Source organism: Eleutherodactylus coqui, chromosome 10 (genome assembly GCF_035609145.1).
Source record: "Eleutherodactylus coqui strain aEleCoq1 chromosome 10, aEleCoq1.hap1, whole genome shotgun sequence".
NCBI classification, from domain to species: domain Eukaryota; kingdom Metazoa; phylum Chordata; class Amphibia; order Anura; family Eleutherodactylidae; genus Eleutherodactylus; species Eleutherodactylus coqui.
Genome location: NC_089846.1, coordinates 111823138 through 111849682, shown reverse-complemented (window position 1 = coordinate 111849682; position 26545 = coordinate 111823138). Strand labels below are relative to the sequence as shown.

The window sequence follows — 26545 nt, the reverse complement described above, 5'->3', positions numbered from 1 at the left end:
ATATATTCTCTAGGCGAGGTGCACCAATATCTAGGCAGATAGTAAGAGACAATGCTAGCCTCAGTCAACTATCAACATGAGCAAATGGAATTTATCATAGGGAATTTGACTTTGCGTCTTCGAGGCAGATCTACCAAGATTGCTATATTCTGTTAGAAGAGTGCAGGGAAGATCAAGGCTTGTGGTGGCCATAAACCTTTTCCATTACTTTAGTACTTACCTGTTAATGGATGTTAGTAAAACTCCTCTTGGAAAGAAAGGGAGTGTACAAGACAGGACTCATACATTCATTAGACAAGCCATCATTTGTCCTTTCTGTGTTCTCAGGGCTGTAACTGAAGTCCTATCTGCTAACCTCTGAGTCACATGCCTTGTCTGTCAATTGAATTGAGCTTTATAAAGAACGTCTCATAATCCCTTACAGCATTCTATAGATTAGTGTTATGTTAAACGTTCCTGTCCATTTCGGCTAAACGTGAATAATTCCAGTAATGTAATGTCTGTTCAAATAGTTTCTAGAACAAAAATTGGTTCATTTGTTTAAAAAAAAGTTGCTTTTTTTTAACTTATATATACATATATTATATATATGTACTGTATATACTCGAGTATAAGCCTAGTTTTTTAGCACATTTTTTTGCTCGGCTTATACTCGAGTCAGGGAAGGCTTAGAAAAAAAAACCCTCCATACTCCCCTCCCAGCCGGCAGCTGTGTCTCCGGCGGCGGTGCGGCAGGCTGCTTGAATTCTCTCTGCTGTCATCCCCCGCTGTCCTCTTTGCTCGGCTCTGTCATCCCCCGCCATCAGCGCTGTGTAAGTAAGTGCTGTGATTGGATCGAACGCCAGCTGTGATTGGCTGGCGCTCAATCCAATCACAGCGCTGACTTACACAGCACTGACTGAACCAAGCAGAGAGGACGGCGGGGGATGACAGCGGGAAGAATTCAAGCAGCTTGTCGCACAGACACAGATGCTAGCTGGGAGGTAAGTACGGAGGTTTTTTTTTTTACCTAGTATATACTCGAGTATAGCTCGGCTTATACTCGAGTCAATAAGTTTTCCCAGTTTTTTGTGGTGAAACTTATTGTCTCGGCTTATACTCAAGTATATACGGTATTTAAAAAGGTTTCCCTTTTTTTACATACACACACACACACACACACACACACACATATATATATATAAAAAAAAATATATATATATATATATATATATATAAAACAAGTATATATAGATATATATATAGTATATGTATAAATGTTAAAAAAAACATTTTTTTAAACAAATGAATCAATTTTATGTTCTAGAAACTATCTGAACAGATATTACATTACTGGAATTATTCACGTTTAGCCGAAATGGACAGGAACGTTTAACATAACACTAATCTATATATATATATATGCATTAAATGTGCAAAACATGCCCCATTGCATGTCCGGCAGCAAACCGAACACAATGCAATAGTATAGCTCTGTATCCACGTTCTTGTTGTCTTTTGCTGCTCTGCATCATCTGCCATTGCTTTAGCCAAAGCTTAGGGAATGCCAGCAATTTAGTGTTGGGTTAATAAGCACAAGCTACTTACATGTTTTTCTTGGGCCAAAAAAGATTATCAGGGCATACAAAGTTGTTCTGACATTCAAAGTAAGTGGAAATGTAAGCTAGGCCATCCTCGTTACATACCAGTGATTGTTTTCAGAACTTGGTCCTTTGAAATAGTTATTCCAGCGATTTTAGGCGTCAGAAGTATAAATCTAGTTATCCTTATTAACTGCAGAGATAACCAATTGATCAGTTGTATGCTGGTTATCCTCACATTACCCTTTAGCAGCAATCATATACAGATATAGTTAGATATTTAGTTTTATGCCCATCAATGCATTATGATCCATTAGCCAGAAAAATATGCATTTTGGTGTTCCTTCTATTATGACAGGTCTCCTTTCAAGACAACTGAAAAGGAACAAATTAAGGTTAAATACACAGTTGACATATGAAGACTAAATACTTGTTAGTACAGAAATTACAGGGAGTGGAATTTATTTCCATTGAATTCGTATTGTTTTTAATGGAAACCATCATTTTGAATGGCAGGGTGATGACAAATTACAAAGTATGTGTACACTGCAAGAAAGGACGGGGAACATCGTAATTTAGGGCATTGTAAATCTATAGTATGTGGACTCAGTTATCTCTCTTTTGTAACTCAGTGTTTAACTGCTAACAACCACTTGTCAGTGAGTATGTGGGTGCTTCTGATGTTCCGCCTCTGGTGACATCCTCGCTCCGCCTCTGGTGACGTCATCAAAGGTCCTACAACATATATAAAACACAGAGCTTGACCAACAGAAGAACAACACAGGACTTTTGAAAAGGGGAAGACAAAAATACCAAAATGAGAATACAGCTAAGCTGTTATTATCTCAGACACAACTCAGCGGTCCTGATAGAAGACACCAACCTATCGCCACCACAGAGGTTCGGTGGGCTGAAGGAGCTGCGGTCACATCACTGTTGAGGGAGGAGTTATTGCGCAGTTTGGTAGAAAGTACTGTATACTGGATAAAATACTACCAGGATCTGTGATGATGTCACCATCATGTGATCACCTGTGTGGGAGGAGTCAGGAATCACATGGCCAGGGGCTCCTCACTGTATCCAGGAGTATGGTGATGTGTGGAAATCAGGATGGATGTGGATGTAGCAGAGCTGTGTGTGGGATGTGTGTGAATCAGGATGGATGTAGTAGAGCTGTTTGTGCCATGTGTGTGACTTAGGATGGATGTAGTGGAGCTGTGTGTGTCATGTGCTATATGTGTAATGTGTGGGGTCAGGATGGATGTAGTAGAGCTGTATGTGTGATGTGTGGGGATCATAATGGATGCATCATGTAGTAGAGCTGTGTATGTAATGTGCTGTGTGTGTAATGTGTGGAAATCAACATGGATGTAGTAGAGCTGTGTGTGTAATGTGTGGGGATCATAATGGACGTACCATGTAGCTGAGCTGCGTGTGTGAATCAAGATGTAGCAGCAGAGCTATGTGTGTGATGTGTGGGGTCTAGATGGATGTAGTTGAGCTGTGATGTGTGTGAATCAGGATGGATGTGGTAGAACTGTGTGTAGCATGTAGTAAAGCTGTGTATGTAATGTGTGAGAATCAGGATGGATGTAGTAGAGCTGTGTGTGCAATGTGTGCGAATCATAATGGATGTACCATGTAGCAGAGCTGTGTGGCACATCGCGACATCACAAACACTGGTACTATAATTCCTATTAATTACAAGTACTTCTTTATATACACTACTGTGCAAACTTTTTAGGCAGTTGTAGAAAAATGCTGCGAAGTAAGAATGCTTTCAAAAATAGAAGTGTTAATAGTTTATTTTTCTCAAGTAAGAAAATGCAAAGTGAATGAACAAAAGAGAAATCTGAAATCACATCAATATTTGGTGTGACTACCCTTTGCCTTCAAAACTGCATCAATTCTTCTATGGACACTTGCACACAGTTTTTGAAGGCACTTGGCAGGAAAGTTGTTTCAAACATCTTGGAGAACTAAGCACAGATCTTCTTGATCAAATCCTTCATGTAATCCCAGACATACTTGATGATGTAGAGATCAGGGCTCTATGGGGGCCATATCATCACCTCCATGGTGCATTCTCATGGGCGAATGCGACATTGGTCCAAGAAACTTGGACTGATATGCCACTTGCAAACCTGCTACTTTTGCTGCGAGCGCGATAAATGAAAATCGTATGTTGTTTTAATAAGAATAATAGAAAAATCACATCTGCATGCAAGTGCGATGCAATTTTTGCTGTCGCAGCAAATAATGAGCAACTCTAAAAGAATTCATCTGTGCTAAAGAATGAGTTCTGCATTCAGACACCCATTGGTTGAAGCACCAGCCTTGTATTTGCCTGCAGTTTGCTTGACCATGCACTGCCTGCTCATGAGAACAGTCCATAAAGGGGTTGTTAAAAGTCTGATCAGTAGGGATTTCATTATCGAGACTCCAACTAATTCTGAGAATGGGGTAGTCTTGTGTCCCCCTCTCTTTGTCCCTACAGGCTCATGGCACCCACCTGCAGTGACATCAGATTGAATGGAGCCAAGTACAACGCTCAGCTATCTCCGACAGTCCCACTGAAAATTAATGGAGCGGCACTGCACATAAGCAACCACCGCTCTATCCAATCTCCTTCTAATGGCAGGGAGGTGCAGTAAACCCACAGCGAGGAGGAGAGGGAGCCACGGGACCTCCAATTCTCAGGATCGATGGGGTCTCAGTGGTGAGACCACCACCGATCAGGTTTTTTATAACCTATACCATGGTTAGGTGCTAAAAGACTATTTCGGTACAATCCCTTTTAACATTATCTTTCGACCCCTTTAGTCAACAAGTTGCCTATATTTTCAGGATCTTCTTTTGCTGGATGTTTTCCTCCATCACACTATTCTCTGTATACGCCGTACACCGTAACATAAGATAAACCCAACAAGCTTGGCAGTGATATCCTAGCACCAATGACCATGCCTTATTCAACATCGTTGAATAAACCGTTGGCTCGATTTGGCTATTTGAATGTGGATTCACACTGAAACTAATCCACCAAAACCTTTGCCCACTTGACTTTATGCTGCACTCCGGGGTCACGTATATGATTTCCATAAGAGAAGCTCCAACCGTGAAAGGGCGGTGGTCCGTCATAAAGTGGCCTTTCCGTGTATAAGTTGCAGTACCTCCACCTGTGTCTTCTTTGCCTGCCAACCATCTCAGTTGCTTCTAACATATCTTATGCCATATCATCCAGTGTTGTATCCTGAATATATTTCCCTTCTTCATTTCATTTGGCAGTAATTGAAATATGCGAAATATTACAGCTTCTCGAAGAACTGCTGTCTTTTGGGTGGATAGTTAGATGATTTAATAAGTGAGAAGCGCAGCTCTGAGTCATAATAATCTTTCTTATCCACCGAGATGATGGAGATCCATGCATAATAAGTTCTCCTCCAAGTTTGGAATGAACCATCTGTAGTATTTTGTCAGCGTTAAGTGACGTGAACTGAATGGCGGTCTGGACAGCCTCGCAGATATATTCATTTTTTTTACTATCAGCTCCTTCACACAAGTGCTTTTGCGCACATTTCGGCATGCAGAAAATCAGCCACGGGAGCCGCAAACATTAAAACCTATAGGTTCACCCACAATGGTTGATATTCTGTGCACATTTTTGCTGCCGACAAAAATTCGCGACATGCCCTATTTTTTTGCGCATTTGCACCTCTAAAGTTCAGTAGGAGTCTATAGGGGTGTGCACAAAAATTGCACCCTTAACTGCACGATTTTGTGGTGCTAATTACTAACACTGGAGCCTAATTAGCTGGCCTGCCTACTCATTAGACTGCCTCGCCTGTTCAAACATGGCACGGGTGTGTCCGCGCCAATGTGAACATGGCCGACAGTAGGGCAAAATTCAATAAGAAGCATGGATCTGCTCACCAGAGGATGTAATTGGTCTCCATTCAATACTCTTCTTACGCTCGCGTGAAGAAGCCCTATGGCTGGTCTCACATGGGTGCATTTTCTTTGTGCGGCACGCACGCAATTTCCCCGCGTGCAACATGCGATGCCAATAACCCATTGATTTTGTATTGGGCTACTCACAACTGCAATTTGTTTCTTGCGTGTACTACAAGATAGTATATGGGGATCGGCGGCACGCAGCAAGGACGCTTGTGAGAGATGAGTTTGTGCCAATTCTACAATGCAGTACGTAATACAGTGTGGGATCTGCGGCTGCTGCTATACAAGAGTCCGCTCTACATGTGTCAGCAGGCAGGGAAGCAGCTAGCAGGTGTATGATGGTATTAGTGTATGTCATATGAAACAAGATTTCTATACAACCTAAAAACGCCGTCCTCCTTATCTAGCTGAGGTCTGTGCAAACTTACTGTGCCAACTTCCAGTTTTCCTGACGTGTGTATTGTCCTGCACTCGCTATCACTTCACTATTCCAAGACTGAAATCTAATATGGCTGAACAGTTGCTCATGCTGGGCTCATTCATAAATAGCTCAGTGGCAACGCAACACTAATAAACTGTTACCAAGTCAGACAGTTGCACTACTGACCGATGTCATGTATATCGCACGGGGAAACAGCCTAGAATTCAGACAATATGTCTCCCAAGTTTACGTTTGACTTCTTTATTTGGTACGGAAGTCGTTATGTATGGTAACTCGCTGGTAATACTGTCTCTGATTGGTCCATAAGATGAGATCATTAAAATATAACAGTATTAGGGACATGTGATTACAATGGCAGACTATATAAGATAATCAGGCAGGACACTATGTGACTACATCATACAGCACCACTGGTCGCAAAACCCCAATTGACTATAGCATGGTGTAGAGTCCATGGGTCGTACCGTCACAACCCAAAAACCCAACGGCGATCCTGGGTCTCCATTCATGACACCATATAATCCAGGTAGTATTCTGATTGCCGGACTTGGGTTCGGGAAGACATTTCCCAAAGGAATTTTTTCCCTTAAATGGATAAAATTGGCTTCTACCTCGTTGGGATTTTTTGCCTTGCTCTGGATCACCATTGGGGGGGTAATAGGCTAAACTGGATGGACATATGTCTTTTTTTGGCCCAGCATACCATGTTACTATATTATTCCCCAGCAGCCATATGTTTTACTTCCTGGAAATTGCTATTTACTCTACAACACCGGAGTCTGCGATATTGTCTTCTGCCTTCAGCGAGGGGGAGCGGTGTGGAGAGTGAGAGAGATCCCTCTCTCTCTCTCTCCCTCGCGATCCCCTTCACAACCCCCAGCTCACCCCAGTGGCCCCCCCGAATCTTCAGGGACGAGCCAGCAGGTACTTGAAAAAGGCGATGCTCTCGAGTATATCGCTTTACCGCGTATGCTCGCTCATCTCTACTAAATAGCCTTTTAAATAAGTGCAGGGTGTGGGGGGTGGAAGGGGAAGGGTTGCGCTTGCATATGAAGAGGCCCTGAATGCGCAAAAAATTACAATACAGTGCGCCAATATGCACCAAAAGCGCCTCGTTGACTGCTGAAACGTGTACATTTGCGCATACGCTCATCTGAAGCCGCCTATATAGTGCAGATTTTTTCTTAAGCATGTAGATGGGAATTCTTGAAATCTACATTGCCTCCACTGCAAATCAATGCAGATTTTTCGCAGGCAATGCACTTGCAGAAAATCCCCAGCGTTTACGCTAAGTGTGATCATTCCCATATGAATGTCCATAGAACACATGCAATAGGCAGTACAATACTATAAATATATATTTTGGCAACTTTGGGAACTTTCATTACTATGTTGAGTTTTTTCTAGCATGGGAGCCTTCTGTATTCATGGACAGACTTGTACTGTGGCTTTAAGCATCTGAAAAGGCCATTCACTCATAAACAAGCTCTTGGAGCTCAAGCTTAGCTACTTCCCCTGTGACACTTGTTTCCGAGCCAGATGGTGTCAGTTTCTTTCCTCTTCCAATATGTGTTCATTCACAAGTCAATAGAGCCATCCCGCTGCCAGCCAAGAGACATACTCTAACACTGCAGTGTAAACAAGGGGCAACCTGCAGCCAGGTTATTCCTAACCTTCAGCGTGTGTTATCTGGGAGGTTATTTACATGTTGCATCATAATGTTACTTTTTGGGACTCCAGTCAAAAATTCCACAACAGTCATAGAAAATCTATAATTAATGGCGAGCCGTTACTGCTATATTCTAGAGAATACACCATGAGTAGGAACACTTCAAACAGCGTTATAAAAAAGTGCATGATACTGCATTGTGTATGGAAGTACAGAATGGAGTAACCGTTAGAGTGTTTGCAGTAAGATGATACATATCATAGGCTTCATGGGAAAATACTATATTAAATGGGCACTGATAGTGCAACAAACTTTGTATAAATCAATAGAATGTGAGAAACTTTGTAATATATCTTATTAGAGAAACTAACTAACCACCTATGTGCCGCTCCTCATACCCATTGCCCACTTTTTACACTGATCATTCACTCTAAAGAACTGCTGAAATCCATCTCAAGACAGATCACCTCACTGAGAGATTAGGTTATGGGGGAAAGTAAGGAGCGGCTGTAGAGTCAGGAAGACAGACACAGACGGAGCTGCAGCTTCTAGTAAGGGATTTATTTAACCAGAACGCTAGGCTTCACATCTGTACTGCTCTGTACTGCTGTATAATGTCCTCCACACTGCTTCTGCTTCTGAATCTGTTCTACAGAAAGTTGGACAACCAGGATCTCCTTTACTGTGCTCAGTGTAATGGAGACATCATAGCAGCTAGTCTCCACCAACCAACTCAGGGAAAACGTATAAATAGAGATGGATCCTGCAGAGGTTAAAGCTGGTAAAAAATGCAGTGGCAGATTAAGTAGACCATAGATCCAGGCTCAGCTCCCATTGAATTCATCTGATTCAACCTGAGCTGCTGCAGTACGGACAGCAGAGCAGCAGTGCTGGGAATCAGCTGATCGTCAGGGATCTTCAGAGGCGGACCTCTGCCCATCATCTATTGATGACCTATCCTGATGATAGGTCATCAGTTGAAAAAATTCCCAAAGTTCAGGAAAACCCCCTTAAGTTTAAAAGTTATGCAGGTCATTGGACTTACAGGAAGCTTGAGAAAGAAAAGTAAAGTAGTTGATGCTAAAAAAACATAATACTACATAGACTGTAGTTTCTGTGGTGGAGCTTAAAACTGTTTTATCTTTCACCACACTCAGAGAAAAGGTCTTCATTCCAAAGCTTTTCTTTTAAAGTTGACCACCATGATTGTCTAGAGGTATTCGGTACATTTTAACTAAAATCACAGGTACCTGGTTTTGATGACATCTTACAATATCCATTATATACCAGCTGTGGTTTATTTTTGTTGGCCCCCTCCCCATTTCTCATAAAACAGTCTGTTAACCTAGCTGTCCTTCCAAGTGCGATACTTCCCCTATAATCGTATCCAGATCAAGGTTAAGTGGTATATTTGTACAGTATATCAGAACTGCATTCCCTTCATTTTCCGGAGCTGTAGTATTTTGCAAGAATTAATGCGATAAATGAAACATATGATCTGATTACACTAAATAAGAACCAGAACTGTTCTGTTTGTGTTCAGATTATTTTTAGTACTAAAACATGCCTCACTTACCGAGAAAACCAACAACGAGGAAGAGAAAAACGGCTCATCTGGCTCCAATAAATATCCATACTTTCTAAATTTGTTAGCAGGACAAAAATATCAAAGATTTGTTTGTGTACAGCGCGTGATATCTGAGCACAGAAATTGGGACAACTCAACCAGTTTTGACCACATAATTTTAACTTTTAATTAAAACCATATTTTGTTTACTTTTTTTTCCTGTATTATTTTTTTCACCTTGTTGAACTCTCTTTTACGGGTGCTGTACAACAGGGGTCCAATACCAATGGTCCGCGGACCAGGACCAGGCCGTTAGGGTTTCTTTGCCGGTCCGCGGCACCGCAGACCAGCACGGTACTGTTGTACCTTGATGTCACGTCACTGGGAGCTAGGGGCTGAGCGGACTTTGGAGTGAACGCCCCCTAGCTACCGATTGGCTAGTACTGCGGCAGGGAGGACACTGACAGGCGAGCTGTTCTTCCTACAGTAGGGAACATTGTCTCCCTGCTCCAATGTGTACTGCACCTGCTGCTGAGTGCTATGCCGGGCCGACAACGTAGGAAAGTAGGGCCTCCCTGCAGAACTGCTGTGTGGCTCGTTGTGCTGTGCTGCTGCCCACAGCGCCTCCTACGCTCCATCATGTGCTGCTGTCTGCTACTGGTGGCGGGGGTGGGGGCTCGCCAGCATAGCAGTGAGTGCGTGGGAGCGGAGAGCATAGCGGGGACCTCAGGAACCACGCCGTCAGAACTGATGGGGTCCCTAGAGTTCTTGCAGCGCAGAGGGGACATGACCACATGGACAGTGCTTTGGGTCCGGTGAGCGCATATCTGAGGGTGCCAGGGAGTGTAGCAGGGCAGCAGAGGGGTCCCAGCAGCACCCCCCGTCTACAGCGCTGCTTGGTGTATAGTGCTGCATAAGCCCTCCCCCATATGACCAAAGCCCCACCCCCACCCCGCCCTGCCGGGCCATGGAAAAATCATCTTGCTTGAGGCCGGTCCCTGGAGGAACAAAGGTTGGGGACCACTGCTGTATAACACTAAATTAGTAGCACAAAGTAAAAGTCACTTGTATCATACTAACTATGTACATCATGACAGCAAAAGTGGATCTGCTATGCCTCTAAACCAATTTGGCTTAGGGCTAGATCCAGGGGCCGCATCTGGAATTCCTACGTTTTCACCTTTTAGCCCCACCAACCGGGATCTAGTCTTCACTGTGTGGGACCCCAGATCATTTCCCCAAAATAGTTTCAGTTAAGAGGCACTGCCGCAACTTGCTCAGGTTTATCAGTACTGGAGGGTAAAGATAAAAAGGTTGTCATGAAACAGAGCCAAGGTCAAGGTAGGCGGAAAACTTTTGAAACAAAGAATTAGGCCAAGGGTCAGGGCAGGCATCAGAAAGAAGAATTGTGGTCAAATGAACGAGCCGAGGTCATGAGAGAAGTCAGGAAAGCTGAGTGGAACAGGCACAGATCCGAACCAAAAAACACACTTTACACATTCGCACACTAGTGGACTAATTTCTCAGACTCCAGTCAATTGAAAGCATCTTCACCCACTAGAGGGTTCCTATCTGGAATGGCCAGGGACTCAAAAAGCTGGATGTGTGTGCTGGTTCACTATGAGGTGGGCCAAGAACCCAAGCGCACCTTTTGGGCTGCTGTGACAGCAAACCTGGGTGGGGTCAGGATACGGTGTATAACAGGAACAGAGGGATGGGAACCTCTACTACCAGGAGAGGGAGGTAAGGGGAGTCGGCGTCCACCACCCTGCAGCATGACAATGGGTATATAGACTAGACAAGACAAGTCAGCTCATCTAGGCCACAGACAAAGATTTGCGGCTGTAGCCCAAAAAGCCTTACCAAAGGAAGAGATGGGGAGACCATCACTTGGATCTCCAGCTAAAATTCATTTTTATTAGGTAACTATAAAAGACATGAGCAGCAATTTCAATGCATGGACTTCACGCCACTAGCAATATGAAGTCCATTTATTGATAATGTTGCTTGCATGTTTTTCCCATTTTCTCTTTGCCTAATCAAGACAGACTTTGAGTTGTACAGAGCCATAATACAGTATCAATAGACCTCTGTACCTTAATTCATGTAGAGGCATTCATGGCATATTCCATCACATGCCGTATTACATACAAATATTACCTGAATCCGATACATAAATCCTTGCTACTGTATTTTCCATATACTTCAATGGAAAGGTGGCTCCATTTGTGTACAATCTGTCTTCACTGAAGTATATGGAGAATGTAGTGGGCAGGAATTGAGAGACCTCCATTTACCTAATATGTGCAGATCTCGTACGCAGCTGAGACTGGGGGCCCACTCTGGTGCAGGGTCCACCCTAGGATTCACCTGGTACATAGTAGGCCACTCCCAACCTGTCTATTGCTTCATAATAGAGACTTCATGTGATTGCAACTCTGTACAATCCTTGTAGGCCTAGTGGCAGATATTATTCTAAATCCAAACTTCGGAAAGCCTAAAGAAAAAATAATTTCCATATTAAAAAGGTAATTCAAACCGTACCTCCAAAAACATCTTTCAAATCTGCTCTTTCCGTAGTTACTAATCAACGAAAATCCCGCTGCACCTCCCAGCTTGACCAGTGCAATATCCTCCCCAGTAGCCTCCCATTTTCAATCCCTACCATCCATCCTCAACCCAGTTAATCCACCTCTCCTATTATAACTCTTCTGCCTCACCCCTCTGTCAATCCCTTTAGCAGCTTCCCAATGTCCACCAACTTCTGTTAAAAATATTAACAATGACATACAAGGCCAACCACAACCTGTCTGCTCACCAAATGCATCTCGGACCTAATAATCATCTTAATCTCTGGTCCTTACAAGACCTCCTCTAGTCTGCTCTTTACAAAACAATCTCGAGATTTTTCCCGTGCATCTCCTATACTCTAGAACTCACTGCCCCAAACTGTCAGATTCTCCCCCACCTTCAAAAGTAGCCTGAAAACTCAACTCTACAGAAAAGCCTACAACCTACATTAATACTTTGAATCCTGTTGCTACTACACTATCATATGAGCAGCTTCTACCCTTGCCTATTGTCTCCTTCACCCCTTCTGTGACATGGAACGCAATGACGATCCACTACAGCATATGAGTGATCTGCTCCCCATTGTTTCGAATCATCAAGGTTTTCCTCTTCTCCCATTCATGATGCACTGAGAGCAACACCTTAGCAGAAATGCTTGCACAGGTGTCCAGGATCCTCTGCTACAACCACACTTAAGATTTTCACTGCATAAACCCTGGATTTGACATCACTCCACAGATGGAAGTCCAAGAGGGCAAGATCTGGCGAGCATGGGGGCAACTCCACTGGGTCATGATTCCCAATCTACTTCTCTGGAAACTGCTGATCCGAAAACTCAAATCCATAATGTGAGGGGGCACCATTCTGCTGGAAGAACTCTGAGAATCTACCATCTTCATTGCACAGTGATGGGAACATATACCAATTGAAGATACTTGGCAGTAGTAAGGTTACCATCAATGAAGAATAACCCATTATCTTCATACCCCACACACCACACCACATCATAACTTTATGTGTGCCAACCATCTTGGAGGAATCTGTCCAGTGTGGGCTTGTGTCGGACCAGAGGCAAAGGTTTTGTTCATTCACCTTCCTGTGCATGTAGAAGTTTGCTTCATCACTAAACAGTAGAGTATGAAATGTGGGTCCCATTGCAATTGCTGTCACACTCATTCTGTTAATTCGACCTGGCAACCGTGATCATCCTCATTGAGATGAATCAGCAATTGAAACTTGTACGGCCGCCATCTGTGCATAGCCATTATGCGCCCAATGGTAATTAGACTCACCCGCTCTCCTGTGACAGACAACGGGTGCTATGATGTGGGCTCTTGCAGAAGGATGCCAGGATGGCCATTGTTGTTGCTTTGTCTGTGGCAGTTTTGTTGCGTCCGCTTTTTGGAAGGTCCAACACAGAACCTGTTTGATGAAATTTGGTAAGCAATTTTCCAAAAATGCCATGGCAAATGGATGGTCTATCAGGGTGCCTTTTTTTGAAATCTGCTGCAATGACTTGTGCACTGCATTTTCAAAATGGCCACCATGTTGAACACCACCCCTCACAGATTTGCTCCATTCTTCTTAGCAACATGTCACACCCCGTTTTCAATTTTTTCATGAGACTCCATACCGTTGGACCACCCTGTATTTTTGGTCAATTTATTGTCAACAGGTTTATGACTTTAGTTGTAATGGCGTAGGAGAATTTAGAAGACAAATGTATATGTTGTATATCATACAAGAAAAGTGTTGGTGTCAGTATTCCTTCAAGTAAGCACAGGTGTATCTTGTACGCTGAGTGGGCAGCAGGATGACTCAGGAACCAGCCTTTCCTGAACTGTAGTTGCCCGTTTCAGGGTGTGAAGTGTGGGTGGTTGTCTTGGTTTTGAAGATTGGGTTGTCTTGGTTTTAAAGATTTCTCAATGAATTTAAAAAAATTTGCAATGAAGTATTTCTTCATTCGTGGACTTGTTGCAAATGTGAATGATTAGTGTTCGGGCTTCAATGAACATAGCTGTGTCTTAATCTTGAGTCATCCACCGAACATGTTGTTTGACCCTTGTAGAGAAAGCAATGTGTATTGTAAGCAGAGCCTCTTGATGACATATTGGCTTCGCTTAAGCAGATCTGCTTGTTCCAGGCCAATTTTCTGAACATCTGTGAAAGTACAATGTTTGTGGAAGAGAACATTTTTGACTTGGCTTCAGCTGAAACTATAAATATTTACTTCTTTCTTCTTTCTCCCTCTACCTTAGAAAAAATACCTTTACAGTAACAGATAATCATTCAGGATAATGCCGTCAGAATGGGGGTGGTTTTTCTACGCATATTTTTTATTTAGTGGGATAACTGGTACCATTCATACCAGAAAGTTTTTTTTATAATGTTTTTGAACATCTGTTCGAAAGATTAAAATGGGGGTCCTATGACCCCTGTTCGGGGATGGTTCAAAGCAAGTCTTACCATTGAAATTAAATAGGATAGGTGGCCGTGTTTCCAGTTGCAGAGCATGAGATGGGATAAAAAAAACTGACTGCAAATATTCTAGTAGTATAAAGTTATTGTTCCAAATGTTGAATACCCAAAGTTATACTTTGAGAATGGACAGAAAAATAAAACAGGTTTGCTCAAAATGAAATAAAACATGTCACCTGAGTGGCAACTGCTAGATGAGTATAATACACCCCCCCCCCCCCCAAAAAAAAAGAAGACCTGGTGCCCCTTTTGGGGCATACATTAATATAAGACAGGGTCTTATTTTCAGGGAAACATGATATTTGTACTTCTCAAGAGTGCCCACACATTAATAATGTTATATTTAATATTACAAGAATTACTTTTATGACTTCTCTGTCTTTCACAGACTTCTCCCCAGTCACCCTTTGTTACACAGATTTTCCCCCTGCACACAGACTGCTGACCACACCCCCATTCTCATACAGACTGCTCCCCATGATCCCATGGCTCTATGCCCCCCCCTTTCACACAGATTGCTCCCCATGCCCCATATCACATGGACTGCTCCCCATGCCCCCTTTTCTTATACAGACTGCTCTGCATACCCTCTTCTTCCACAAACTAATTCTCATGCTCTCCTCTCTCAGACCCCAAAACAGAGGAAAATAAAAAATAATCAAAGGCCAGATCAGAACTGGTCATGTTAATTTACATCCTATAGCTTCAGGCGCCACTGCCTTGTGTCTCAAAATTGTGTGCACCGCAAGTCCTGTCCTGACACTGAACAGCGGGCAGCCATCAGGTGAGACCGTAGTACTGCATCGCTACTGCGCCCAGGCGTAAAGCAAAAGGGGAGGCTTGAGGCAGAACTACAGCAAAAAGTATAGGAAGATGCCGTTCCTGCCTACAGTCCTGTGGTCAAACCTTAGAGTGAGTCTTTGACCCTCTCTACTGCTGTGCCTTTCAAGTGCCCAATCAATCGCCTCCACGGACATGTAGTTGAAGCCTGAAGCAGGGGGCTATTGAGTCACAGTGGTCAAGAGAGAGTATTAGGCGCATAAGGTTCAATGTTACTTGTGACCCTTGTTATGGGAATAAATATCATATTCCAGAAGAGTTCACTGATCTGCTCCAAATTGGTTACCACCACAAGTATGCAATATGAGGTGCCCCTCTCTTATTTGATATTAGAGTAAATGCCTTAGTGCTAACATTCATATCATTTGTGACCCCTGTCAATGGCTAGAGCAAAGTAAAACTACTACTGATTGCACTGTTTGATTATTTCTGAAGGATGCATGCTTAACCAATAATAGTCAGTGGTCAACAACAGGATATGCCATCATTGATTGTAATAAGACAACCCCTTTAAGGTATTTGTATCACGGACCTGCTAGCGTCTTGAGTTACTGATTAATCAATATATGTATTGTGCCAATCTAGTAGATGTAATGAAACACTATCTGTAGTATTTCTTTTATAGTGAACGCTATATTATTTTCTTTAAAAGGGTTTTCTGAGAAGCCCAACATTGGTGGTAGTGGGGGGGGGGAGGGAGGCAGAGTATGTAATAAAAAAAATACATAAGGACTCACCTCCATCTGTGTGTTGCTTTCCCGTCGCTACTCACCTCTGCTCCAGTCTTTACATTTGCTTCAGCCAATAGGAGGTTGGCAGGGATGTCATCAGTGACATCCCATAAACCTGCCTTGGAGCTTCTACATTAGAAGCCCATGTGACACGTTTACAGGACGTTACCAGTCAGATGCTGTGGCTGCAGATCTCTGAAACGGCGGTCCAGCGTCAGGGTAAGTATATTACTTTTATATAGTTTTATGCACGGGGAACCGAAAATTATATAAAAATAATAGCTCGAAAATCCCTTTAAGGAACAAAATTAAAGAATGTGTGTAATACATCATCCTGGGTCTAGTTATAAATCATACATGCCTAAGGATAAAGCCAGCGAGTTGTGACAGGACAAAGGCGCTTCCATTCTTGTTAGGTCAGACCACTGCAGTTTCATCTTTTTAGTAATAGAAGTTTCTGCACCTTAAGAAGTTTTTGTCAGATACATTTTGCCTTGAAGATCCACTTTGAAAACAGAGTAAATGAAAGTGAATGACCTTCCAAGAAATATTCACATTCTATAGAAAGAAAACGATGGATTTTTATTTGTAAAGTCTTTATTATTGGAATAAATCGGGGGAAGGGAAATACAGAAGGAAAGAAGAAGAAAGGGGGGACATAAAATGCAAATCTAAATTACTGTAGTAGTCTGAAACTTGTCTAAAACTTGCTGCTGCACAACTTCAATTACCGCAGTCTACACACGTCTACGGCCTTTACTAAGCTCTTCCCACGCCACCCTGTATCACAATTTTACTGAACCTATTGTAGACCAGTCATATCAGTTCCTACCGCGTTTCCCCAAAAATAAGACAGTGTCTTATATTATTAATTTTGTTCAAAAAGGTTTAACTTTTTTACATGTATAGCTGCCTGGACACTATTGAAATTGACTTTTTAATTTAACTGTTAACAGGGCTTAATTTTGGAGTAGGGCTTATATTTCAAGCATCCTCAAAAATTCTGGAAAATCATTTTGCATCCTCAAAAATTCTGGAAAATCACGCTATGTCTTATTTTCAGGGTATGTCTTATTTTCAGGGAAACAGGGTAGTATTATCTTGCCTCACATATACTTTTGAACAGAGTCATAAATTTGTAAACAACAACATCTTTTGTTATGAAACATATCAAATTGTCTCCAACCTCTAGATCTTCCACTTTCGAAATTGTTCTTCACTTTTATGCTTTTTTTTGGTTTTCCACCATTTAAGTCATATAACTACTGACTGAATGTGTGGCTATTGTTGAGTTAAATACTACCGTTGCCTCATATCTTTCTTTAGTAAATAATATGATATTGGCAACATTTTTAATAATTCCTGCCATCTCCTATTACTCCATAATAAGGCCTACCGATAACTGATTTACAGATGTAGCAAACTTTAACTGGACTCTTAACGCATTGAGATCCCCTTCTGTACCACAGTTTGTTTGCCGTTTCAATTGCTTTGCAAAGTTTGTTTTGGTTTAAGAATAGGTATCAATAGGTTTTCAATGGCTTAAGTTAAAAAAAAGTACAAAAAGTTATCACAGTCAAGTTAAACTTTACTACACCTGTCTTCACACTAAGTGTTGACTGATATATTTGGCTTTGGTTGTGTTGTGTGTGCCCTAATATGGCATATGGACGTCATAGAGTAGAGTCCCTCACTCGGGACCCCCTCTATGAGTCAGAAGTTTTCTGGGGGGCTGTGATCCATTCTAGTATTACAAGACAGTTATTCATCTACATTTCTAGTATTTCCATCATGCAATACTAATTTTCCCCTGTAGCAGTTGCAATTTTTGCAGGGGAAATGCCTGACTTCCACCAGGAACATCAGCTGTTTGCCAGGAGTGCCGGGAGCAGCAGCTGATCTTCCCAGGGGCCGCATTCTGAAAGGGGTCTGATGGGACAACCTCTTTACCATGCTGTTTGCATATTACCTCCTGCGTGTACTCATGATATAACGTCTTCCTACTCAACGCATAAGCCACTTGTTTAAACTCCACATAGAACAGCAGTATATACGTTATCCTTTAGTTTACTACAACTTGACACTATACGCTCGCTCTTCATTCAAAGTTTTATCAACTGCATTCTAAGATTAGCAGATGGGCCGTACCCAGAGGTCATCCATTTATATACATTGTAGAGAAGTAAACATTCCACAATGGCTCTTCTTGGGAGGCTACCTTCTATATATCCTTATGTCATATGTTACCAAACACTTGTCAGAGGTGATTACAGCTCGGGACATCACTGTCAATATGAAGAGAAACAGTTATTAATGTGACTGGTAATCTATTTATGCAAGGTTAGTGGGAGCCATAAATGATCTCATATTTATGTTTTCCTTTCGCAGGGAGGAAAGAAGACCTATCAGGGGCCATGTGCAGGACGAGATTGCAGCGGGGGCTGCAAATGCTTTCCAGAGAAAGGAGCTCGGGTAAGTTTTTTTCCATCCACATCAGATGGAAACATTCGCAGCTAACTCTTATCTCTTCATTTTTTTCTCACAAAGTACATCTGGAGAAACAAGAACCTAGTAACATCATGCATCTGTGCAAGAGATGGAGAACATCTGTGGGACCATGTGGTCTCCTGACCTAACTGGGGGCCTGCACGACATTGGCTCTTCCACTCTCTTTGTAGCTGTCATGCAGCTGAACATAAAGTCCAGCATGTTTTCCAGTAGATCTGTTTGAGCAGTAGGTCGCCACAAGAGTTTATGGGGCAGATTCACTAAATAGATATTGTTGGGTTAGAGCTCAATAGTATGAGTGTATGTAAAACATTTTGTAGTATAACTTATGAGAAGAAAACTACCTTTTCTTCACTTATCATTCACTCGGAAATACCCCTAAAATTCATCTTGAGACGGAGCAGCTCACTCAGGGATCAGGTTACATGTTGCCTATAGATGTCTATGGAGAGGAGAAGGGGTAGAGACACATAGATTCTGCTGAAGGCTCTATTAAGTATTTAATCTCATCCCCTTGCTGGATTCACATCTGCTTAGTGCTGTTGTATAATGTTCTTCATGCTGCTTATGAGGATGTGCTACAGAGAGATAGGAGAGCATGATCTCCTCTTCTCTGTGTTGTGTATGTGAGACAGTTAGTCTATAGCACCAACTCCTAAAAAAATGAGAATTAGATATAGAGCCTGCAGAGAGAAAAATTGGTGTAAACTTCCATGTAAAAGTTATAGAATGGCCAGAAATAGTATTACACCTTGTGCACACATAGCAGCCTATTCTGAAAAGACACGTTTTGAACCATCAGCCTCCTATGAGTTATGAGGTTTTTCTCTAGATATAGGCTTTATGAAACCAATACCAGTGATGTAGATCTCAAAAATATTATGTACATTATCAATTATCAAAAAGCATTTTTGCTAGGGCATTAATGTAGATCAGAAACCCTGATTTACTGTAGGCTGTGCACCATAGCTGGGGTCAAAGTGTCACAAATTATGGGACACATCACAGTTGCACAATTTGTGGCCTTTTCAACCTGTTTGTGCTTGTTTTGTCACTTTCCTAAATTGACGAGAAAAGCAAGTGGGGCTTTGCGGAAGGGATGAGGCTGCTTGTGGCCCAACACATTTACGGTATTAGTGTATCTTGACGCCACCTAGCCACCAGAAACTAGGGGTTTGACAGAAGAAACACCCCTGTCACACCCCCAGTTCCCAATTAGCGGAAGATTGTAAGGTGCTAGAAGGTACAAAGCTGCGTGGCATGTGAGTGAGCCTTACTATGTTATCCGCCGCTGATGTGCTGCACCCCGGTGAGCCGGATCCCTGTAACAGACCCAGCGCTGTTGGCTCCCAGCTTCAGGGTGCCATGTTCCCTCTGGCAGTCCCCTGGCGCTTTAGCCTCCCTTCACTACTTATACAGTAGCCTGTGGGTTCCCAGAAGGCAGCCGCGATTTCTTAGTGTAATGATGAGGGGAGGGGCGCTGTGTGCACCTCGCAGTCCTCAGGGAATGTGCAGCCGGCGGATGGGAGTGTCTCTCCCCCCGGTCCTCTATATTCCCTGCACCCGGCCGCGATCTCAGAGTGAGATGGGGATAAGGGTGGAGGGCCGACTGCGGTGTTGAAGCCGCTTCAGGGCACAATTACCTCCCTGATTTTAACGTCCCCACCGACAAACTTACGGGGGTTCGGCCTTCAAGGTAACCGGCGGGAAAGCCCTTGCTGCAGATGGCCCCGCTGTATGCCTTCAGCACCTGGGGACGCTGTATCACTTTTCAGGACATCTGTACTGGCCTTCCAGAACCTGCTGTCTAAGTACCTCTGCAGCCAATCAGATACAAGGGGACATGACCTCACTGTCAATCGTGACGCCACCAGCAGTTCCTGGTGGTGTCAAGATACACCAATACCCACATTTACTATAATTTATGCCAGGAAATAGTAATTATAGTGCAAATCTACACTATATAGATCTACATTTGTATTGTATGGACATCCAAAGATGTGCCAAACTTATAGGGGCTTGTAGACCTCTTCGAATTGGGCACACCTTTCCCTGACTCACTGCTGCTAAAGACCGGCTTAAGATCGCCAGTCTCTAGTACATCTGCCCATAAATCTTTCTTCATCTGAATTTAATCTCAAATAAGTAAAATTCACAAAAACTGAAGAAGTTAATCCCAAAAATGTTTCTATGCTCCGTTTGATGCCAGTGAGTTCGTGTTCCTCTTTGTAGGGCTTTTTCTATTCTTCAGCTCCGAGGTATTGGAGGGTGGTAAGCTCTAATTGGCATCTTCACACAAAGGGAAAAGATTGCTAAGTAAAGAGATATGTAGAACATCTGCTCTGTGTCTAATTTGTTCAAATTTTTCTGAAAGATCGCATTAATAAAGGCCGCATGGCATCTTAATGTGAGTCAAGTGAGCTGATAATATTTTTCTATGACTGAAGAACAATGGTAATGGTAGCTTAAGTTCAAATCAAAGCTCTCTCACAGCTGCTGACCATAACGTGGACAGATCAGGGGCTCGCATATCTGTCTTCTGCTACTCTCGCAAGCCTTGGCATGGCTGTTTGAACTGGCTTTAGAAGTGTTGACATTACACTGAAAGCTGTTGGCATCCCTTTTGTCAGGATGTCACAAAGATTTGGTCTGTTTTCACAGTCAATCTGAGAACAGAAAGTCCCTCTTTATCAAGCGCATCGGACAATCTGGGGACTATTTTAACTTCTCCGTATTTGAGTTTTCATCATTTTTCTTAAATTTGCAGACACATTTTTGATAGTTCATATAACACATTCATGCTAATGGCTTTAGGTGCCAGAATAGGCAAATTTGCTAACCTTAGATTTTGGTAGCATGTATACTCTCAGTGTATCTGGAATAAGGCCATGGCTACAAATATGGCCGACTTGGGTTCCTTTCAACAACGTTTTTTTAACTAATTTACTTTTAATGCTTAATTCTTTATGTAGTGTATTACTCATAAGGTTACGGGTCTATATACATCTGGAAAGTCATCTGAATATGAGACCACCTGACTTAGTTGTATGTGTTTGGGAGTCTCCTGACTCTTCCATGTATTTGATGTCAGAGAAACGATGGAGCAGCTACATTGAAGTTCAACGTCCAATGTTCTTCTGGGAGATAAGTCACTGCCACACCAGTATGATTGCAGCTTTCTCTCCTCTCCTGTTGATAACACATAAATGCTTGGCAACACTGGGTGTTCATGAGTAAGGGGGTGGCGGGAGAAATAGTTATGGGCAGAACAGACATTCACCTGACGGCTGTTGAAGGTGTATGAACACCTTTAGGCCACCTTCACACATGCAGGATCTGCTGCGGAATTTCCTCTGGCGGAATCGCTTTTCCAGTACAAGCCATGTGGAGGGGATTTAAAAAAATCTCCTTCACATGATGTATATATCTTCCATGAAGAATCTGCGAGATTTCTTGGAAAACGCTGCAGATTCTAAATCTGCAACATGTCTAATAATGCTGCGGAATCACACTGCAGAATTCAACCCTTGAAATATAAGGGTTGAATTCCGCAACTGTTCTGCAGGTGAAAATGCAACCAAATCTGCACCATTTAGATACGGATTTGGCCAATGCAGAATTCCTGAGGAATTGCTGCAGGTATTCCGTTGCAGAATTCCTGCAGCGATTTTGCAATGTGTGAAGACGACCTGAGGGCTCAGTCACACGGACGTTTTTCTGCATTGTCAAAAAGTTCACACTAGATAGAACCAATGCTTTTTAATAGAAGCGGTCACATGTGCAAATTTTACATGCAGATAAATGCCTGCGGTGAAAATTATAGGACACAGCAATTCGCAGAACGCATGTAACTGCGTTCTGTGGCAAATCAGTGTTCTGTGTATGTGGAACCCCTGGATGCTGTCACATCCAGGGGTTTCACCTTGCGCTCAATGGGGCCGGCGGCAGCAGCGCCGACCCCATTGAGAACATATACTGAAGATCGTGATTTTCCGCCACAGCTGTCACAGCTGTGGCAGAGGAGAATGATGTTCTCCCATTGAATTCAATGGACCCGGCAATACAGCCAGGTCCATTGAAAGCAATGGGCTGCCAGCCAGCACTGCAGTGATTTTCGGGGAAGGGCTTCAAATATAAGCCCTTCCCTGAAAACCATCCTAAAAATGTGTAAAAAAAATTTAAAAAATCTATACTCACCTCTCTGCAGCTGCCGTGGCTCAGCGTGTCCAGCCGTATCTTCTCCCTGCACTGCTCTCAGTAGTATTCAGCAGGTGGGGATTTAAAATCCCCACCTGCCGAATGGGCTGCCTCTGATTGGCTGAGCACAGTAACCGATCAAAGGCAGCTCTCAGTTATTGAATGAGAGCTGCCTCTGATTGGTCCCTGCGCTCAGCCAATCTGAGGCAGCACTCACCCATTCATGAATTCCTGAATGGGTGAGTGCTGCCTCTGATTGGCTGAGCACTGTGACCAATCAGAGGCAAAATCTCACGTGGATCCACATGCCGAATTTCGAGACAGAAACTATGCAGAAACTAAAAAGAAATGGCATATCACTTCTTGATGTTGAAATGCACGGAAATGAGATTTTCCATGTCGAAACTTTTTTGCCCTTTGACAGATCCGTGCTAAAATCCCCGTAAAAAAGATGCCGATTTTCGGGGCAGAATTCATGTGGAATTTTCCCACAGTGAATTCTGCCCTGTGAACGAACCCCCAGAGCATTACACAATTATCCCGAGTTATACAGAATCAGTATAACTTTCTGCTCAGAGCCCTTGGCCATCGTTGACAGCTGAGCCTTTTCCTTGCAGCAGCAGAATTCTTTGTGTTGCCATTATTTAGAGCCGCACATCAGAATTACGTCCCAGGGCGGTTCTTTTGAGGATAAATTTATCTCCTCTGATTTTCTTATGTCCATATCCAGCTGATTATTTAGCTTGATCTGCTACAAAATTGGATGCAAATCCAAAAGGACTGAGCTAATTTTATCTCATGGGAAATTGATTTTGGAACCGAGATTCGGCATAGTGTTTTGTTGACTTGAAAACTCAAATCAAAAGGTCTCCATGTCTGCGCTCACTTATTAACTATCTCAGCATTGGGGCTATTATTTGTCCAGCGGAGATTCACCCCCTTAAGACCCCCTTAATCTACTTAACGGCAAATGCTTGTACACCAGTCTGAGCTTAAAGATTTTCCATTCCATAGAAAAAAAAAAAAAGGAAAGGAATTTGTTTCATGTTACAAAAGTCTGCATGTAGATAGACAGAGAAAGAAGAAAAGTTAGAACCACCAATTAACCTCGTTCTCCATTGTAATTGTGTGAGAAGGAAATTATTGGTTTCATTATAAAAGCAATGCATTTTAGGGCTGTCTATACGGCCTTGCTCTTCCGCTTTTATTATATGGTTCTGGAAGTTTGTAGAAAGTTTTTACTGCAAAAAAAGTTTTTAGAGGCATGGACTGAAAATAACATAGGCAGTGATACTCAACTGGGGGTCTACATCTGTGAGAGTCCTGCAGACAACAGCTAGAAAGGCTCCCCTTCACTACCTTGTGCACTCTGCCCTATCGAAGAAATTGCCGATTGTACATGAATTAAAATACTTTAATAATTAATTAATTTAATTTTTATCCATTAATAGCCATAAAATACAGATTAACCCTTTGCAATCCAATTTTGGATTCAGGGCTTTCTAGGGGGGCTCTCTCTTTCTGCCATTATACAATGGCGCCATCTGCTGGCTAGAGCCAGTACTGCGGTATGAGACATGCTGGAGAGCCCCCCCCCCCCCCCCCCCCCGACAACAGAGCGGCCAGTAATATACAGTAAGAATACCCTGCCGGATGTCTTCCGATATCAGAGCTGTACAGCCTTCAATCAGAATGTCTTTAGACGTCAGACTGTGGATTGGAAAGGGTTAAATTGGTTGCCTCAAGCTAGAATAGGAAGACTTACACAGATCATATAATCATAGGTATAATTAAATTGTTAGCATGATGCAAAATATTAATACTAAAACATGGATCAGAATGTTAACAATTGGTCTACTGTTGTTTAAAGGGGTTGTCCAGTTGCAAACTACTGATGCTCTACCGTCAGGATAGGTGACCAATATTGGTTTGGCAGGAGTCTGATCAGCTGTCGTCCTTGATGGTGCGCTTGTGCGCTGAGCTGATTTCTGCAGGAAGCAGACAGCTCCCTTCCCCCTGCAGTGGCCAGGCTTGTTATTACATGTAAAGTTCCCAGTGAAATGATAGGAACTTGGCTTGCAGGACTAAGCCTGGCCACTGCAGTAAGAACGGAGCTGTCTGCTTCATGCAGAAATCAGCTCAGTGAATAAGCACACCAGCCCAGAGAACAGTCAATTGGGGAGGGTCCCTAGTGATGGACCCCTACTAATCTACTGTTGATTATCTATCCTGATGATAGAATGTCAGTAGTTTACAACTGGACAACCCCTTTAAGTGGGAGCACCACCCCCAGGCAAAATGCTAGTTAAGGTGGTAAGGTGGGCACCATTCTTATGGTCTTTCTGATATGGGACATACTCATCATGCTGTTTGCTTTGTTATTCCCCTATACTGTTGCACTTTACTTCTGTAATATATTGCATTAATTATTTATATGATGGATCTAGGTGTGAATTAATAAGGTACTTTTATTGATGTCCTATTTTAGCACCAAATATCTGCGTAGGTTCAGTTTGTGGTTATTGTGTGCAGGCTAGTGATTGTTGTTTGATATCTAGACATTCCCTTTAAAAGGCCACTCCCGAAAAAAAACACATTTTTCCATGCCTGCCCCCCTCATGTGATTGCCTGCCACATTCTGGATGTGTCTTATACATATAGCAGTTACTTCCATGCAGTGCAGCCTCTTGTTTGATACTTATCAAGCATCATCTTGTTGCTGATTTCACTTTTACTTCTATCCCATGATGTATCAGCTCAGCATTAAGTGAGCAGCTACAAGCTATACCATTTCTACAACATTGCCATTGCCATCTGTATTCTGTATTCACCTCCATAAGCTACAGACCATGGGTATACAGGTAGGAGAATGAGCTGTGATCTCCAGTATTATAACCGTGTGACAAAAGCTGTGTGATCATCATCAGGAACTGTGATAGGAAAGTCTGTGTCCCCCACTATTCTATAAAAGGGTCCAAGTAACAGCATCACATAGACCATTTCTACAACATTGCCATCTGTATTCTGTATTCACCTCCATAAGCTACAGACCATGGGTATACAGTTAGGAGGATGAGCTGTGATCTCCACTATTATAACTGTGTGACAGGAGCTGTGTGATTATCATCAGGAAATGTGATAGGAAAGTCTGTGTCCCCCTCTATTCTATAATAGGGTCCAAGTAACAGCATCACATAGACTGAGTAATTGACTAGAAACCAAACACATAAACCCACGTAAATCTCAGATAATCGGAATTGAGACCACGTGATCACACGAGGAGAAAGAGTGCAGAAAGGAATACTGGGGGCTAGTTACATAATGAATGAACTAAAAAATTGAACAGAGTGCTGTTAAACATGAGAGGTTCCTAGACTACTGGCAATCAGCTGCTTTTGGAAGGAATGTCCCGATCAACTGTTGATTTCAGTTGCAGTGGCCACTGCTGGTGAACAGTAGTATTACATGCGAGCACTTAAATGAATTTAAGTGCTGGATTACTACCTCTCTACCTCTCTGCAAATAAGTGTAAATATTGTAAAAACCAACACTATTGATATATGTGCCCTTACATGTGTCTGAATACCAGTACAGCTTAAGACATTGCTTTTTCAAGCACACATGAATTTTTTAGTATTTTCAGTATATGAATTTCCAGCCTCCAATCATGTGTCGGATGCTTTCCTAGTGAGTCATTTCAATTCTTTCGACAATGCATCGGTGCATCCTTCTTCCCCAATTGTTCAGCTGATTAGCGCCTCAATGTTGAAGCCACGCTTTTAGAGGAGATCTAAAGCTTTTCTTTTTATAAATAAAGCTGCCCTGAAAATAAGACAGTGTCTTATATTAATTTTTGTTCAAAAAGGTTTAACTTTTTTACATGTATAGCCAGTCAATTTAAATTGACTTTTTAAATTAACTGTTAGCAGGGCTTAATTTTGGAGTAGGGCTTATATTTCAAGCATCCTCAAAAAGCCTGAAAAATCATTTTGCATCCTCAAAAAGTCT

At 42.5% G+C, this 26545-nt stretch overlaps 1 protein-coding gene across 4 annotated transcripts in view; it reads left to right on the top strand.

The window, feature by feature from the left end:
• Positions 1–26545, top strand: part of COL4A6 (collagen type IV alpha 6 chain) — a 246693-nt gene that overhangs the window by 75203 nt on the left and 144945 nt on the right. For all 4 annotated transcript variants that reach the window (XM_066581712.1, XM_066581713.1, XM_066581714.1 and 1 more), the window contains one exon: positions 18221–18304. In XM_066581712.1, coding sequence (XP_066437809.1) covers positions 18221–18304 — 84 coding nt within the window. The remainder of the gene's footprint in view (positions 1–18220; positions 18305–26545) is intronic.